We start from the raw sequence: 18,582 nt of genomic DNA on the forward strand, positions 1-18,582 counted from the left end.
TAAGCTAAATTATTTAATTGAATTTCAAAGCTTTTTTTTTAAATTACATTCCACAATTCAAGTTAAACAAAAAAAACTACAAATGCTGAAAATTAAAGATAAATATATAAAAAGCTAGAAATCCTCATCCAGTCAGTTTGTATCATCAAATTATCTAAATTTACAACACGAGGCAATTCAGACCATTGTTTCTCTACCAGTTGATAAACAGCTTTTCAGCCTAATTTCACTTTCCAACTCTACATGCATTCGAAGTGCATATTCAATAAATTTTTAAATATGAGGGTTTCTAACTCAACCACCTTTTTCAAGAATGAGTTCTGGACCCATACTATCCTCTTCAACTTCCTTCTTACCCTCTTACAATACTACCAATTGCATTAAATCGATTATTAACCTCTCTGCTAAGGGAAATAAGTCCTTGCCACTCTGTCTTGGTCCCACGCAATTTTTACGCCACAATTAAATCTCCCTTCAGCCTCCTCTGTTCCAAAGAAAGTCCCAGCTTATCCAATCTTTCTTTATAACTAAAATTTTCCTCAACATTCTCAGAAATCTCCTCTCTACCCTCTCTAGTATGAACACATCCTTCCCATGATCAGAACTGTACACGGCACTGTAGCTGATAGTTTTAGCATGACTTCCATTCCTTATACCCTATGCCACAACTAATAAAGGAAAGGACCCTGGATATTTCCTTAACTGTCTTATCTACCTGTCCTGATACTTTAGGTATCTGTGACTTGCACATGTCCCTCTGTTCCTCTACATTTCTTAGCATCTTAGCATTTAGTATTTCCTTATTTTGTTTGTCTCCCCAGATGCATAAAAAGTCTTTCAGTTACAGAATACCCATTGATTATTATCTTTTGCTTCCTGCCACTGGGTCAATTTTAAATCAGTTTTGACCCTTGGATTACCTTTGGATCCCTTGAATTTTTGTTTTATGATCAATATGCTGTTGTCAAAGCTTTGCTAAATTCCAGAGACTGTATTAAAATAGCCTATGCTGGTTAACTGTCCTTGTCAGCTACTACAAATTCAATCAAGTTAGTCAAACTGACCTCCCTTAACAAATCCATGTAGGTAATCCTTAATTAATCTATGCCTTTCTAAAGCACAGTTTAGATTTTCTCAGCCTGGATACATTTCATTTGGGCTTGGAAACAAAGTAAAGTTTATTTATTTATAAGTAAATAAATAAGGCTTACTTTGACACTGCAATGAAATTGCTGTGAAATTGCCATGGTTGCCACAGTCCAGTGCCTGGTCAATGCACTTAGTCAATGCACCTAACCAGCACATCTTTCAGAACATGGGAGGAAACCCACACAAACACAGGGAGAACGTGCAAACTCCACACAGACAGTGACCCAAACTGGGAATTGAACCTGGGTCCTGGCGCTGAGAGGCAGCAGTGCTAACCACTTCTTGTCTCACTGTGCTTATCCCATAACTATATTATCAACCTTTTTTATGAAGACAAGTGCAAAGTATTCAGAGTATTCCCTTTTTCGTCTTTACTTGGCACTATTCTTTCTTTAGTTATCCTGTTACTCTAATTTATAAAACATTTTTGTGTTATATTGATTTTACTTGCGTATATCTGATCATGCCCTCTCTTTGCTTTCCTAATTTATTTTTAAAATTTTTCCGTTGCATTTTCTCTACTGATTTTGAGGTGTATATAGCTTTTATATCAATAATTTTTTTTGGCCTTATTTTACTCTGTATTCTCCTTGGACTGCAGGGGGCTGTAGATCCTTTGTGGGAACATCCTGGTTCTGCACCCTCTTTATCTCTTTCTTGCAGCTGTTGACATTGATTTTCCTCCATGTAATTGCTTCCAGTCTACTTTTGTCAAATCACATTTTAGCTTAGTAAAATTGTCCTTTCCTCAATTCTGAACTTTTACTTTTAGTCTATCTTTACCCTTTTCCATAACTACTCTAAATTTAACTGAATTTTGATCACTAGTACCAAAATGAACCATTAAGTCCACCTGTCCAGCTCCATTCCCTAAAATGAAGTCTAGAACTCTGCCTTATTGGCCTTGCTACATACTGGCTAAAAAGATTTTTCCTGAATGCGTTTTGGGAATTGTGCGCTCGCTTTACTTTTTACACTGATTTTATTCCAGTTAACATGATTTCAGTCGGACCTAATTTCCTGAGTTCAGCTTTTTGTCCATGTTTGGACCAAGGTGGTAATGAGGGCGGGAGCTGAGTGATCTTGATGGGACCCAAACTGAGCATTAGAGAACAGGTGATTGCTCTGCAAGTGCAGCTTGATAGCACTTTTGATACGTTCCATTGCATTTTGGATGATCGAGAGTAGACTAATGGGTGGTAATTGGTCATCTTTACTATTTTGCCAGGTTGTCATTTTTGGAGGCCAATCATTTCAGCCCCAGAACAATACTGCAGGAATTCCTTAGGATAGTGTCCTTGGCTCAATCATCATAATGTCAAAACTGGGGATGTTCACTAATCATTGTTCAGGGTTCATTTCCATTTGCAATTCCTAAGATAATGAAGCAGTCAGTTTCCACATGCAGCAACGTTTGGACAACATCCATGCGTGAGATGATAAGTGACAAATATCACTCATGCTCCTCTGTTGGGTCTGTCATGATGCTGGAATAGGACATACCCAGAGATCATGAAAGAGAAGCCTTGGACATTGACTGAATGGTCTGTGAGTATGACTATGGCAAACTATTGCTTGGCTAATTTTTTGCGACCAGCTGTCCTAATTTTGACATAATTCCCAAGATGTTAGTGAAGAAGACTTTTCATGATCAACTGAACGAGTTGTGCCTTCTTGTGTAGACTGATGGCATGTGGTCCATTTATTTGTTTCAGTGTTGTCACAGCACTTTTTGATACTACTCATCAGCTTACTAAGTTGCATACATTGCAGTGAGTTTGGAATCACATTCAGGCCAAACCAGTTAAAGACAGCATGTTTCTTCCTTCAAAGCTACTAATGAACCAGGTAGGTTTTTAATGACACTTTGGTAATTTCATGGTCACCATTATTGACACTAGTCTTTTTTATTCCAAACTTGTTTAATTAATTACATTTAAATTCCCCAGCTGCTGCTTTGGAATTTGGACTCAAATCACCAGACCATTACTCTGAATTACTACTCTAGTTACAAAGCCATTATGCTACAATTTCTGTGTTGCTTGCCTTAGAAATGGCTCTGTGCAGAGGAAGTTAAGGGGAAATTTTATAGTGATGCTTAAAATTATGATAGAGTTAAGGAAGTGGCAGGTATGTGTCATCTAATCTTGCACATCAGAGGTCCCTCTGAAATCAATGAAACTCAAGAACACAAAAAATAAAAGCAGAAGAAGGCCAGTTGCCCCTTGAACCTGCTGTGCTTTTCTATAAGTTCATCGCTCATTTGATTGAGGCTTTAATGCCATTTTCCTGCTGTCCCTCATAACTCCGTTGTTGAACAAATAAATCTACCTAATTCAGCCTTGAATATACTCAATGACCCAGTCTCCACTGTTCTTTGAGAATTCTACAGACTACAGACTTCCTGAGAAAAAATATTTCTTCCTATCTGAGTCTTAAATCTGAGACCATATAATTTTTAAATGAGAGCCCCTCGTTTAAAACTCCCCCACAGGTGAAGCATCCTGTCAGCATTCACAAGAGCACAAGCATTACGACAAAGTGGTGAGCATGCACTTCTTGGTATTCCTGAGGAAGCACTTATATTTTGATTTGTAAGTTAACATTCCATTCAAAGATTTTCGCTAATGTAGTGTCAATGGTTGTGGTGCCACCAAGAATGGAACTTTCGGCAAGAGTTCAGTATGTAAGTAATAGTTTACCTTGGATAACCACAATCACAGTTTGAGCAGTTCCTCTTGTCACATTTGTGAACCAAGTAGCCAGTCGTCCCTGACCCATCCTCAAGAATTCTCTAGAATTTCCATGGAAGGTTAAAATCTGAGACTTTTATCACTCGGGTACCACTTGGGTAACCGTGTGCTGATGCAGCTTTATGGAGTTCACTATAGATGTTGATAACAGACCAACCTCATTCAAAGCAGTTCAGAAACCAGCTGTGCAGTCACCCACGATTCGTACACTCACAATTAGGAGAACACATAGTAAGTAGCAATGTATAACAATCATGGAGGAAAAATTTATTTAGGCTCATTTTGGCACAGGGATCATGATGAACAATTACTCTGTACTGTGACCTGTTGCTGTCTCTTTATCTAAATGAAACATGCTGTTGATTGCTTCATGCATAGAAGGGAGACTGGAAACGTGCATGTCTAGCAGCTGTTACAGCCAGTCTGCATGTATTAAAGGCATCATGCCTCTCCAACAGGGGAGCTGCACTCATTGTACAAAACTTGATGTAGAATATTGTCTGTGGAACACTGGGAAAGAAGCAATTGCACAAAAAATAGAAAATAGGCGAGAAGAACTTCCAGGTTTTCTGATATGGTGCTGGAAACGTTAGTACAAGATGATGAGAAGAGGAGAGAAGTAATGTTTCTGCAGAGGATCAAGAGGTCTTCAAGGCATAGCCTGAGAAGGAAAAAATGGAGCAGGCGATCAAAGAGATGAATTCCTGGAACATGGCCTTTAGGAACTGGAGCATGCCAAAATAAGTTTACTGACCTCTCCAGGGTGGCCAAGTTCTGTAAATGCATCTTCAAATGGTATTTTCTACCCTCTGGACAACCAGCTTTTCCTGCTGTTCAATGCAACACACTCCTATCACTCATCCATTAGTATTTTGCAGCTAACAAGGCTCAGATCTAATGTTCAGAAACTCATTACCATAAGAGCAGCCATGATGCCTACATTCTGTAGCACTCCCAGATGTCACAGCTTTTCACCACTCCCCTGCAACATGCCTACAAGGTTCGATACTTGCCAAGAAGGAATATCCACTGAAGAAATGGCTGCTAACACTAGTGAGAAATTCAAGGATGGAGGGTGCAGAATGTCACAACACCAGCACCTGAGCCACCATCAAGCAGATTGTAGGTCTCCTGAAGATGAGATTCAGATGCATGGAACATTCCAGTGGGGCACTTCAAAATACCTCAACACAGGTTTTCGTAATCATGATGATCTGCTAGAGAGCGCAAGAGAGGCACGGCAAGTGCTTTTTTAATTTATTCATTCTTTGGATGTAAGTGTCGCTAACAAGAGCCAGCATTTATTGCCTATCCCTGATTACCCTTCCTTAGATGCTGGTGAGCAGCTAACAACTTAAGAGTTGATTAGACCATTAGTCATTTCAGATGGTGATTATGAATCAATCACATTGGTATGGATCTGGAGTCAAATAAAGGCCAGACCCGATGAGCACTGTGTGTTTCCTTCTCCAAAGAGCATTAATGAATCAGGTGAGTTTTTATGACTGTTGCCTGCTGCACAGTCTATTTTAACCCTTATACAGTGGACAAATAATTACCGAGTAAACGGCTTGTTAGTACAACCAATACTTATTGAGACCCACACAATCAATAATCACCCACCCGACCAACAGTAAGTTATCTTACAGAAAATACTGGAATTCAAGTCCAATACAAGACATTGACTTAACTTTGCGTGACTGGCAAGTACCCAAGCAGATATTGGCCTTTATCTGTGCGCTGGTCTTGGTATTCGCCTGCATGGTCTGGTCTGGCACTCTGGCTCTGGTCTTCCTTCCTTCCTTCCCAGGTGTGGTGGCTCTCCTCGTGCTGGTTGTCGCTGGCGATGTTCACCATTGTTGTAGCTCGTTCGTGGGGTCAGAGAGAGAGAGATTCCTGATTGTGCAGCACCCTTTAGACCCCTTTTGGTTTCACGCCCCTTTTGGCCATTGCCAATCAATTGATCAGGACTTGATCACCCTGATCGATAAGAGTTCAATTAGGTGCTACCACACCGATCTCTGGGTGCGTTCCCAACAGCCAAGTCTGTAGGTTCTGGAGGCACATAGGTCACACACCTCTCTCCTAAATAAGGGTTCACAATGCCCTTATGTCTGGTACATAACCCAGTGTGACTATAAAATCCCTTTCATCTTGGAGATGACCTGTATCCTGTTTATTCACTCCTCAGGGTTGTAGCCTTTTTGTCTCTGTCTTTAAACTGCAGCCTGTCGGTTTAGTTTCTTGCCCAATTGTCCCAGAGTGCTTTACAAAATGCCATTTTAGATGGACCATTTGGCCACATGACAATCAAAATTCATGATTATTATGAATGAGATCAGTATTTTAATACAGGTTTATTCATAAACTTAATTTAAATTTCTCCTGCTACCATGGTGAGATTTGCCTTCATGCCTGCAGAACATTAGCAGGGCCTCTGGATTACAAGTCTACAATGGATTGGCCACCAGATCTACAGCTTCCTGATCCATTGTCATCAGGACGGTTTTAAGTGGGATTCTGCTGCTGATCCAATCCCTTTCCACTGTGGGGACACAGAAGAGGAATGCTAGTCACCCAGTAAGATCAGGCACACATTCAGCCTATCAACTGGCTCCTGCCTCTGTGATTATTGACATGCTGGTGGCACAGGGCCACTCTTGCATCCCCTGTGATTTATTTTCATGGGATTGCTAGGCTGGCATTTATTGCCCATCTTAATTATCCTCGAGAAGGTGGTGGTGATGAACCATTTGTTTGAACTGTTGCAGTCTACTTGGTAGAGATCTATCCCAGTGCTGTTAGGAAAGGAGTTCCAAGCTTTTAACACAAAAGTGAAAGAACAACAATATAGTTCCAAATCAGAATTGTGAGTGCTTTGGAGAGGAGCTTGGGCAATGTTCCCATGCACCTGCTGACATTTCCCGCCTTGGTTATAGAAGATGTGGTTTTGGAAAGTGTTGTCACAGGAGTTTTGGTGAGTTGCTGCTGTGCATCTTGTATACAGCATTCAATGCTGCCATTGTGGTCAGCACTGGTGGGTGTGAATGTTTAAGGTGGTGGATGGAGTGCAGATTAAACAGGCTGCTTTGTCCTATATTGTGTTGAGCTTCTTGAGTGTTGTTACAATCATTCAGGCAAGGAGAGAGTTTACTGTCAAACTCCTGAATTGTGCCCCGTAGATGCTGGTGAGGCTTTGGGGAGTTGGGAGGTGAGTTACTTGCTGCAGAATTCCCATCCTATAAACTGTTCTTGTATGGCTGGTCCAGTTCAGTTTCTAGTTAATGGTAACCTCCAGGAGATTAATGGTGGGGGATTCAGTGATGGTAATTTAACAATGTCAAGGGCAAATAGTTAGATATTCTCCTTCCGAGTTCTATTTCATATGGACTTGGGCTGCTTCAGTACTTGAGGGGTTGTGAGTATCGTTGAATACTGTGCAATCATCAGTGAACATCCACACTCTGACATTAAGTTGGAGGGAAAATCATTGATAAAGCAGCTGAAGATGACTGGGCTTAGGAGACTACTTGAGGAACTGCTGCATCAATGTCCTGGGACTGAGTTATTCGAACTTCATCAACCGCAACCATCTTCCTTTGTGCTAGGTGTGATTCCAACCATGGAGAGTTTTTTCCCCCTAATTTCTATTGACTAATTTTGCCAGAGCTCTTTGGTCGAAAACTGCATTGATGTCAAGGGCAATCACTCTCATTTCACCTCTAGAATTTAGTTATTTTGCCCGTGTTTGGACTACGGCTGTAATGAGGTCAAGTGCTGAATGGCCTTGATAGAACCCAAACTCAGTTATTGCTGTGTAAGTACCATTTGGTAGCACATTTCAAAACACATTCCTCACTTTGCTGATGAGCAAGAGTTGACTGCTGGGGCAGTGATTGGTCAGATTGGATTTGTCCTGCTTTTTATGGACAGGACACATCAAGGCAATTTTCCACTTTGTCTAGTAGGTGCCAATGTTGTAGCTGTACTGGAACAGCTTGGTTAGGGAAGTAACTGTTCTAAGACACAAGTCTTCAGTACTATTACTGGAATGTTATCAGGGCTCATAACCTTTGCTGTATTTAGCAGCGTGTAAGTTTTTAACAACATAATAAATGAAACTACTGTTGAACCAACCTCTTTGGCTCTGAAAAAATAACTTTAGAAATATGGACTGAAATCTTCAGGATGTTCAAACCCCGCCACCGCTGTGAGCAAGGACAGAGAATTTGGCGCTCAGCCAGATCTCCATTCACTGCAGCAGGAGCAGAGGATCCCACTGGTGTGAACGGCTGGAAAATTCCAGTCCTGGATTCTCATTTCCTGTAATGAAAATGTAGGCACATTTTTCAAAATAATTCCTGTTTGCCTCTTTAATCTCTCTTAATCAAATCTGTATTCTCCAAAATTTAATTTGCTTCCCCTAAAGTATTTAAATGCAATATCATATACATTTCCTGCTTTTTGATTTCTGTTTTGGATACTGCATTTTTCATTGATCATAATGCAGTGTGATGGGTTGAAGATCTTCACTCTTGCTTGCCTGGTTCACAGACGTCATAGATTCTCAGTAGAGGGTGTCACACTGAAACAGCTACCAGACTGCTGGAAATCTCTGCTGACAAGTTTGCAGAATGTTTGTGGCAAGGTGAATGGAAAAGAACCATTCCTGCAACGCTGGGAGCAAATTTTGACCTGTTTTCAATTATATAGGCAAAGCATCACATAATTAGCTATCATAATACAATGCCACTTGAAAGCTTTTACTGTCAATAAGACTAATTTAATTTTTAACAAGAAGTTTCCATTCTTAATTTTCCTACCATAAGCATGTTCAGTAAAGAAAATTACTTTGCACTTTTTCAGGATGAGCCTGTTGCACTTGGCAAACAGTGGACGAGAGAATCTGCTCAAGTCACATATACCACCCCAGCAGTTTCTTATTCACAGGAGTTGATGTACATCAATGGAAATACAAGCTATAATTACCATAGTTATGGAGGGCTGAGTGGTGGGAAGCAAAATCCACCTTCCTTACCAAGTGACGGTACTAACAGTGGTAGGTGTCATTACGTATACATTAATGATCATTAATATCTTAAATGATTTCAGTATGAAAAGAAAATCCTTTTCTAACCTTGCATTAAGTTATATTCTTGATATACATTATTCCAAATACAGTTACATAGGTAACTGAGGACCTAAGCTGAAAGAGGAGGCTTTAACGTCAGTGAATGAGTGAAGGGATTTTAAGTTAATTCTGTTTCAGCAGCTCAGACCAGGATATCCAATGTTAATGTAAAGTTATTGTTTTAATGCAACAACATTGTCAAATTTATCCCTTATTAGCAGCTATCAATGTTATGAATATTAATTATCAACAATTACAGTATCTGAATACTGAGAAATCAAATTGATTTTTGTCAAGTTTGTACATAAGCACCACCTAGAGCTAGCAACTTTCTGTATGAATGAAAAGCTCCCCTGATAAATTGGATATATATTTATTATTCTTGTGATATTTAAGGATTTGTTGTACATTATTTGTTGCTGCATATTGTGTTACAAATCTTGCCAAAGGGATAGTGGACTGTTAGATATAGAAAACTGATTGTCCAGGTCATTTGAGTTTAAAGAAAGATGTGCATCTAGAAGTGCATCTATATATAATGTTTCATTTCTATTTAAAGGCCCAGCAGATCTCAGCGTGAAGAAGTCACTTGCATCACACTCTGGATCCTCCAACATTAACAATTCCAAAACTCCACCAGCTCAGCTGAGTCCCACTGAAATAAATGCAGTACGGCAGCTTGTTGCAGGATATCGAGAATCAGCAGCCTTTTTACTCCGTTCTGCAGATGAGCTAGAAAACCTGATTTTACAGCAGAATTAATTCCCATCGAGCTACTCTCTTTACTGTTGATGATTAGGTTTCTGGGCCAGCAACCTTTTGTATTACTAAACAGTACCATGGAATGATGGCTGTTGTAGTTTCTCATCATACCCCTGAATGTGAAAGAACCTCTGATGTTTTCTTTTTGAGGAACTATTGCATTTTTAGCATAAAGCTTCAATCCATTCTATTTCATATTTTCTAACTGGAGTAACAAATGGAATATGACCACAAATTTTAACCATCTTCAGTGACTGCCAAGTAAAAACAACAGCATCAACATCGTCTTACGTTCCAAGTGCAATATGAGTTCAAGGTGCTACAAAGTTTATTTTGGACAAGTGCAGAGATAAAAAGAATTTAAGGAAGCTTTATACCTGTGAAAAATAATCATGTTGTAGTAGATGCGGAACAGAAGATGGGAATCTAGTGCTGGTTTTGGGGTGTGATAATAGGTTAATTGGGAGCTAACAAAGCCAGTATTATTTATCATATTGGGTTTACGCTCCTACTGTTATCTATCCCCATCTCACTCACACATAAGTCTATCCTTATGTTCAAGTAAATTAAATCCTGATATGGTGCCTGGATAAAACGCATCTGAAAACAAAATAGACATGTTGTTTATTGGATTAATTTAAATCTGATGTTTGTTGGAAAAATGAAACATAAAACCTTGTGGGATGTATTTCACTGTAGGTTGTATATTTTGCAAGTAACAATCTGAGATCTTTGTACAGTTTAATTTTAGAGAATTCTATTGAGAGGATGTCTTGGGACACCTTTTACTGTGGGATGTATTTTGCTGTAGGTTGTATATTTTGCCAGTAACAATGTGAAATCTTTGTACAGTTCCATTTTACAGAATTCTATGAAAAGAGGCCAGAAGACTTTTTTTTGATGTGATGTGCAAAATGTGCAGTTTACTGCAATATTTTGTTGTTCCCTAAAGCCTGTACTGACCGGATGCAGTTCTCTCACAATTACTGTGGGTGTACTTAAATTCTGTCAATTATTTTATAAATTATTACTTATACAAAAATTGATAATTTCTGTTGTTTACAACCATTTTATCTGTAATTCTTGGGTAAATTGCTTTTGCTTTTCATGTTAGAATATAATTTAAATTTTGTATTTTTGCTGTGCACTTAGTGAAGAGGTATAGTGGGGATCCCTGTATAGTTTTTACACTTGTGAATTCCTTAAAAATTGTCTCATTCATGTTGATTCTCATTTATGTTTTTGATAATTGTGTTTAATGAATTGGTAACATTTTGAGTATATGTGAATTAGTGTTTTTCAATTTGTTAACAACTCCAGACTGTGATTGTGAACTGCGTTATGTGCACTTTGTTCTATAGTAATTGGACAGCACTGACATCTAAGCTTTTTGTAATGTTTATTTGATTGATTGATATACTGTTTAACAAAGTCAAAATGGTTGGTATTGTAGGTGAATATAAATGTGAGAAAACAGTCACTGCTATAATCCAAATATTTGTGGATTTTTCCTTCTACTGCAGCATATACCTCTTATTAGAAAGCTGGAACCAATAAATATTGAACAAAATTAGTTTTGAACATCTTGAAAAAAATGCAAAAATATACTTGTAGTAGAATGCAGGTGCTTTTCTTTCCTTGTTAACGCCAAATTCTAATGAATTTTAGATACACATTTACCAGCAACGGTATGCATTACCAGGAGAAGTTACAGTAGGCTATTATAATTTTTAATAGCATCAAGTGCTTACTGTGTCTTTTTTTAAGAGTTCCTACTCCTGCAGTGCAAACTTAGTAATCCTTTGTGGGGTGCTTACATTATTCACATCAGCTGAGAAAAGAATTGGATTCAGCTTAACGCACTCTCTAGTCTGCTAGTATTTGGGCTGTTGCCATGCAGCCCAAAAACTGGAGGCTGTGTGGAATCTTTAAATGGATGGAACAATTTGCCCCTCACTTTCCCATTCACTATTTGCATGAATCCTGCAGATTGTAGATATTTTGCCAGGTAGAAAATCAACCTAACATTGTTATCCCCAGTCCAACAAAAAATCTTCCATGGGCAAAATTATTCTGATTTGCTGACAGAAATACAACACACCATCCATCTGACCATTGAGGTGCCATCAAATCAGTCAGTGTGTTAATTAATCAAAGAGGCTTCCCTTTCTTTAATATGCAACTGTGACCATGGCAAGAGGATAATGCAAGTGTAACCAGGGAGCTGCCATGGACTTGTTCATCCTTCACCAATCTCAGGTTTTTGGAAGACAATGGATAACCACAAGAATTGGCTGATGATTCCAATGTGGAACCCTTCTACAGAGACACAGGAGAGTTACAACAGGAGCCATGTTACTTCTAGGCCAATAATAGAATAATCTGTTACTGCATGAATCATCAACTCCAGGAATGAATCTGTGAACCGGACAACAGCCTTTTCATGTATTCCATCTATGCTGCAGTTCTTTCCTTCTTCTCACTGGAATGTTTCCTGAAAATACTGTTATCATTGTGAATCCTGGCAGCTTCCCGTAAATATAGGTCATCCATTGTAGTATTAGGCAGGTCGTCATTCTCAGCCTCCCTGATTGATGAGAGAACCTGGCGGTGGGCTGATAATTGGTTTGTTCTAGGAAAGAGCAGCCACAAGGTTTGCAAATCAGAGAGTTGGATGCCTAACCCAGAAACAGCCCTGGTATTCTTTCAGGGACTAAGTGAGAAAATTCTGCCAATACTTTTGGAGATAAAGAAAAATATTACCTTTCTTTAACAGGCTTATTAAGTTTCAACTCCTAATCCTTTGTTAACCAACCTCTAAAAATTGTGGCCCGTCATGTTCACCTCTGCCAAACCTCTGCAAAAATCAAAGCTTGTATAAAAAGCATTACTGAGCACTAGATGGCAGACCCAAGACCTCTCCTCCAAAATTCCTGAATGTTGTCTGCCAAATGTATGACCTCCTGGTTTCCATCCCTGTCATTCACTCGCTCCAGCTTTAACTGTTCAAATATAACCAGAAGATCTACTGTATTGGCTTCTCTCCCTGCCTTATGCCTCAGTTGTTACTTCTAGAGTTCCCCAACCCAATGTATTTCCATACTTTTCGCATTTACATGCTGCCCTTTGATAACAATTCACACATTCATGGAGACGACTTCCATGTGTTTGCAATCTCAACAACATATTCAGTCAACTTTGAGTGGAACCTGCAACCTCATTCTCCTCATTCCAAGGACTATTTACTTGCGCTGGAATTGCAATGCTTACCTCCACCCTGCCTCATTCCATCTGCTGCTGAAACTCTAATCTATGTTTATGTACTCCAGATTAACTGTTCCAACACTGTTGACTGACCTTCAATTCTCCACTCTCTCAAAAGCTGTTGTCAGTATGCTATCCTATGTCAAATTCAGCTCAGCCATCAGCCTAATCCTTGCTGATTTACATTAGCATCCAAATTCGCAGCATCTCAAATTTGAAATTCTCACCCCATTGAAATTCCTTCACATCTTACACATTCTGTCACATCCATTCCACCACTTTGATATATCATTGGTGGTGTGCCTTCAGCAACCTACATCATACACTCTGGAAATTTAAACATGAAAAGCAATAAAGGAAGAGATCAGCTTGTGGCATGAACCTGTCCTGCCTGGCATGGTGTAGTGTCTATACACCTGACCCTCACCTTCATACAGCAATTCAGCTTCCAGACAGAAACAGAAAAAAAGGTATTTGGCCATTGCACCGACACAGCGCAGTAGTTAATCAGCCCTCAAAATAGAATGATAAAATAGTTACAGCTCAGAATGGCCCATCTTGTCACCTCTTTGCAAGGGCAGTTTTCCTTGTCTCATTCCCCTGTTTATTTTTCCCCGGTAGCCCTGCAAATCTTTCCTCTTGAGATAATGATCAAATGCTCTTAAAAGTTAGGATAGAATGTGCCTCAACAATGCATTCCAGATCTTAACGTCTCCGTGCATTAAAAATCTTTTCCTTGATCACTGTTGCTTCTTTTGCCTTAAATCTGTGCCCTCTGACAGGTACAGGGCCCAGAAGACAAAGCAACAGCAATGCTTAAGGCAGATCAGAGAGACTTGTGGCTTGAATCCAAGATGCATTTGACTGAAAAGTCAATGGTTATGTTTTGGAGGTATAACTATGAGAGCGGCAAAAATATACATACCTTGGAAATGTTGAGACTTATATTTCAATAGCTCAGAGATTTCTTTCTGAATTTTAACAGCAAAAATTGGATGAGTCGCAATCGGAACAGAAATTTAATGTTTTAAGAACCAAAACCTGAATCTGAGCCATTACTTTTGGGTTCAATGGATGCAGGACAATGTGCAAGCAAACATCCTGCTCCCAGGAGACAATTCAGCAGTTTGAATTTTTAACGGGTCTGGAAGCTTCTAATTTGAAAACAGAAAAGACGGAAATATTCAGCAGAGTCAGCAGGCAAAGTTGTGTGGACACAATTGCAAATGTGAGGTTATCCACTTTGGCAGAAATAATAGTAGGAATAATAGTAGGAGGAATTATTATTTAAAAGGTGAAAAGCTGCAGCATGCTACGGTGCAGAGGGACCTGGGGGTCCTTGTGCACGAGTCGCAAAAACCCAGTCTGCAGGTGCAGCAGGTGATCAAGAAGGCGCATGGTATAAGAACATAAGAACATAAGAAATAGGAGCAGGAGTAGGCCATCTAGCCCTTCGAGCCTGCCCCGCCATTCAATAAGATCATGGCTGATCTGTTGTGGCTCAGTTCCACTTTCCCGCCCTCTCCCCATAACCCTTAATCCCCTCTCTTATCAAAAACCCACCAACCCGCTTCTTAAAAATATTTAGCGAGGCAGCCTCCACCACTTCAACGGGCAGAGAATTCCAGAGATTCACCACCCTTTGAGTGAAGAAGTTCCTCCTCAACTCCGTTCTAAACCGCCTCCCCTTTATCTTGAGGCTGTGCCCCCTAGTCCTACTGTCTTTTTTCAGTGGGAAGAGTCTCTCCACCTCTATCCTATCCATCCCATTCATCATCTTATACGTCTCAATGAGATCTCCCCTCATTCTTCTAAACTCTAGCCAGTACAAGCCTAGTTTATTCAGCCTCTCCTCATAGCTCAACCCCCTCAACTCCGGTATCAGCCTAGTAAACCTCCTCTGCACTCCCTCCAGGGCCAAAATATCCTTGCGCAGGTGCGGCGCCCAAAACTGCACACAGTACTCCAGCTGCGGCCTCACCAATGCCCTATACAGCTGCAGCAAGACCTCCCTACTTTTATATTCAATCCCCCTCGCTATGAAGGCCAGCATCCCATTCGCCTTCCTGACCACCTGCTGCACCTGCAAGCTGGGTTTTTGCGACTCATGCACAAGGACCCCGAGGTCCCTCTGCACCGTCGCCTGCTGCAGTTTTTCGCCACGTAAGTAATAGTCCTTCCTACCATTGGTATGTTGGCCTTTATTGCGAGGGGGATAGAATATAAAAGCAGGGAGGTCTTGCTGCAACTGTACAGGGTACTGGTGAGGCCGCAGTTGGAGTACTGTGTGCAGTTTTGGTCGCCGCACTTGCATAAGGATATATTGGTGTTGGAGGGAGTGCAGAGGAGGTTCACTAGGCTGATACCGGAGATGAGGGGGTTGGACTATGAACAGAGACTAAATAGACTAGGTCTGTACTTGTTGGAGTTTAGAAGGATGAGGGGGGATCTTATTGAGACATATAAGATAATGAAGGGGATGGATAGGCTAGAGGTAGAGAGATTCTTCCCACTTAGAAAGGATAGCAGGACTAGACGGCACAGCCTCAAGATAAGGGGGGGGACAGTTTAGATCAGAGTTGAGGAGGAACTTCTTCACTCAAAGGGTGGTGAATCTCTGGAATTCTCTGCCTGTTGAAGTGGTGGAAGCTACCTTGCTAAATATATTTAAGTCACGGGTAGATAGGTTTTTGATAGACAGGGGAATTAAGGGTTATGGGGAGAAAGCGGGAAAGTGGAACTGATCCACTTCAGATCAGCCATGATCTTATTGAATGGCGGGACAGGCTCGAAGGGCTAGATGGCCTACTCCTGCTCCTATTTCTTATGTTCTTATGACAGGAGCCTGGACAGGCCCCTGGGACCAAGGACCCTTGGATGGAAGTCCCACCCACTGAGAACTGCCAATAGTCAAAGATCAGCAGCTCCATTGAATGGCAGCACTGCTGGGGAGCCAATTGCTGTTGCCAATATGACACCCTCGCAAGGCATAAGGCTGTTGCTGAATCTCAGGCAGTAGTAATTGATTGCAAGATTGGGGTTATGGAGGACAGGAGTCACCAGCAAGTTGAAGGGGAGGGGGCTCTTATTGGGCCTTCCCCATCCCAATGCCAGGACTCTTAATCAGGTAATGAGTGTTTATTCTGCCTATTATGAACAGTCAGAGGAACATGTCATTTGATTAGATTAGCCAATCGTTGGCATGTACAGCCTATGTACATGACATTGCACTAGCACTGAAATTCATACACATCATTACTCAAATGTATGGTAGGCAGAAAAATATCACCAGTGTCATCACTCCGTTGGAGCAACATGATTTTTGAGATTCTTTGCCTTCCCAGGTAGATCAGGAACTTTTCTCTGTGGTAAAGACTTGTCTCATCAGAGACAATTTGCCAACTAATCTGCACCCCTATTCCCATGTGGCATAAATTGTTAGAATCATTTGAAAATAGGCATTCTTGCATTTGTCCTAATGAGTGCAAGTGGAAAAGCTTTGGCAACCCATCTCTCTTTTCAGTAACATTCAGTTTCTGTACTACCTGGCCTCTTGAGCATCTTCGATCTTAGTCATTTCACTATTGGTTGTCACACCTTGAGTTGCCTAGGTTCTCAGCCATGGAATTCCTCTATGTCTCTCCATCCCTCTAATTCATGTTCCACCTTGATTCACTTTTTGACCATGTAATCTAATTTCTTCTTATGTAGCTCAGCAAAATATTTGGTTTAAAATACTTCCGTGAAGTGCCTCAGGACATTTTATTATATAAAAGGTTTTATTACACATAAATGTAAATTGTTAACTGGAATATAAACACTAACAGAGTAGTCAGACCAAGTGACTCCTTTGTGTGCTACATATTCTATGTAATTGGCAATTTGTGTTTTCAGTCACGCAGGGGTCTTTTAAGATGGTGAAGGTACTCTGACCCCGATCTGGCCCATTCCAAATTTATACTCCCCTGTTGATGGGATCTCCTTTACGCATAACAGAAGTGTTCCAATGATACCATTGAGGGATAATCTGCAATTTTAAACTGATAGCTGAATGAGAGGATCTTGTACTTAACTTGCCAGACACAATGTACTGGGAGCTGCAGCTTAAAACCTAAAAGCCCAGCATTAGGTTTTCAAATTTTTCATTTACATGTGGGTGAAGAGAATGAGACCCTTAAGGAAATCTTGGACCTCCTTCCTCTTCAAACCAAGATTCCTGCCCTGAACCCCTAACCTTGTAGCTTCCTGTTGTTCTGGGACATTGCATCCTGTCACTCGATTTAGTTGCTTCGTTGACAAGCAGCTTGTCAATTAACTCCACTCGGATCCACTGTGTTATCCCTCCCAATCACTAGCTTTGCTGCATTCTCACCCAGCAGTTAAAATCAAGCACTTAGATTCTGATTTAGAGAAATAACGGTAAATGGCTATTTGCCCCAGCAGGTGCAAGTGCAGTACGATCTACAACAATTCCTGCATCTATTTATGAATGATGTAGAGATGCCAGCATTGGACTGGGGTAAACACAGTAAGAAGTCTCACAACACCTATCAAATAAACTGGTTGGACTCTAACCTGGTGTTGTGAGACTTCTTACTCTATTTATGAATGACAGTCATACAAGGAAAAATTGATCAATGTGATTTATTTTGTGTTCTGACATTTTCTATAATAATCTACTTATTCATCTTCTTATTCTTACACCTGCATTTAGAATTTTACTGAATGCTGGCCATATGTATTCAAATTGCGTAAGTTGCATATAGGCAAACTGTGTATCCCAGCAGGAAATCCAAATCAATAGGCATAGTAATATTTTTGTTGGCTAAAATAATTAAGGCTTATTTAAATATGTGAAGGCCTTTTTAAAAGTCATTTCACCAGGTCATGGACATCTCTCTGACAGTGAATTGATTCTCCCATCTCTCCCTGATTATTGTTCCAGCTTCTAACAACTTCTACAATTTGTTTTCTTCTGAGTCTACAGCCAGGCTTAACTAATCAAACTTAGTGAGTATGAATAGTAAAAAGATTCACATAATCAAACACAGACAATTGAATTTTACAGGTAGGAACTGCAGAGTTCCTTGGCAACTGAAGGGTGTAGCCACCAGTTCTGGAATGCTTGAAACTGGGGACATTCAAGAGAAAGCAATTGAGAGAGCACAGACATCTCAGAGGATTGTAGTGCCAGAAGTTACAGAGTTAAGGAGGGTTCAGGGTCTGGAGGGATTTTAAAACAAGGATGTGAATTTTAAATATATATATATGTAAATATATTTATAAAATTATATTTCCAATGAGTTAATTTCTTATTGGATATCTGCTAACTACCCAAAAGGCTCATAAACAACATCCTTCTGATTGAGTTTTTTGAGCTACTTTCAACAAAGCTTTGAACTCGTCAGTTTAAACTGTAACCTTCGCTTTATTTTCTAGCTGTCTTGCCTATTGAATTCGCCACATCATTTAAATATAAAATCCTTTTAGTGGATCAGGACTGTTATTAACCACATTTACATA

General features: G+C 40.1%; 1 protein-coding gene across 3 annotated transcripts in view; it reads left to right on the top strand.

Annotated features, from left to right (window-relative positions):
• LOC145346677 (nucleolar protein 4-like) overlaps positions 1–11,336 on the top strand; it is a 374,023-nt gene extending 362,687 nt beyond the window's left edge. For all 3 annotated transcript variants that reach the window (XM_080194262.1, XM_080194263.1, XM_080194264.1), the window contains 2 exons: positions 8,769–8,961; positions 9,593–11,336. In XM_080194262.1, the coding sequence (XP_080050388.1) occupies positions 8,769–8,961; positions 9,593–9,795 (396 nt within the window). In that variant the 3' untranslated portion in view covers positions 9,796–11,336. The remainder of the gene's footprint in view (positions 1–8,768; positions 8,962–9,592) is intronic.
• The last annotated feature ends 7,246 nt before the right edge of the window (positions 11,337–18,582 follow it).

Source organism: Carcharhinus amblyrhynchos, chromosome 8, assembly GCF_965287045.1.
Source record: "Carcharhinus amblyrhynchos chromosome 8, sCarAmb.v2.hapA, whole genome shotgun sequence".
NCBI lineage: Eukaryota > Metazoa > Chordata > Chondrichthyes > Carcharhiniformes > Carcharhinidae > Carcharhinus > Carcharhinus amblyrhynchos.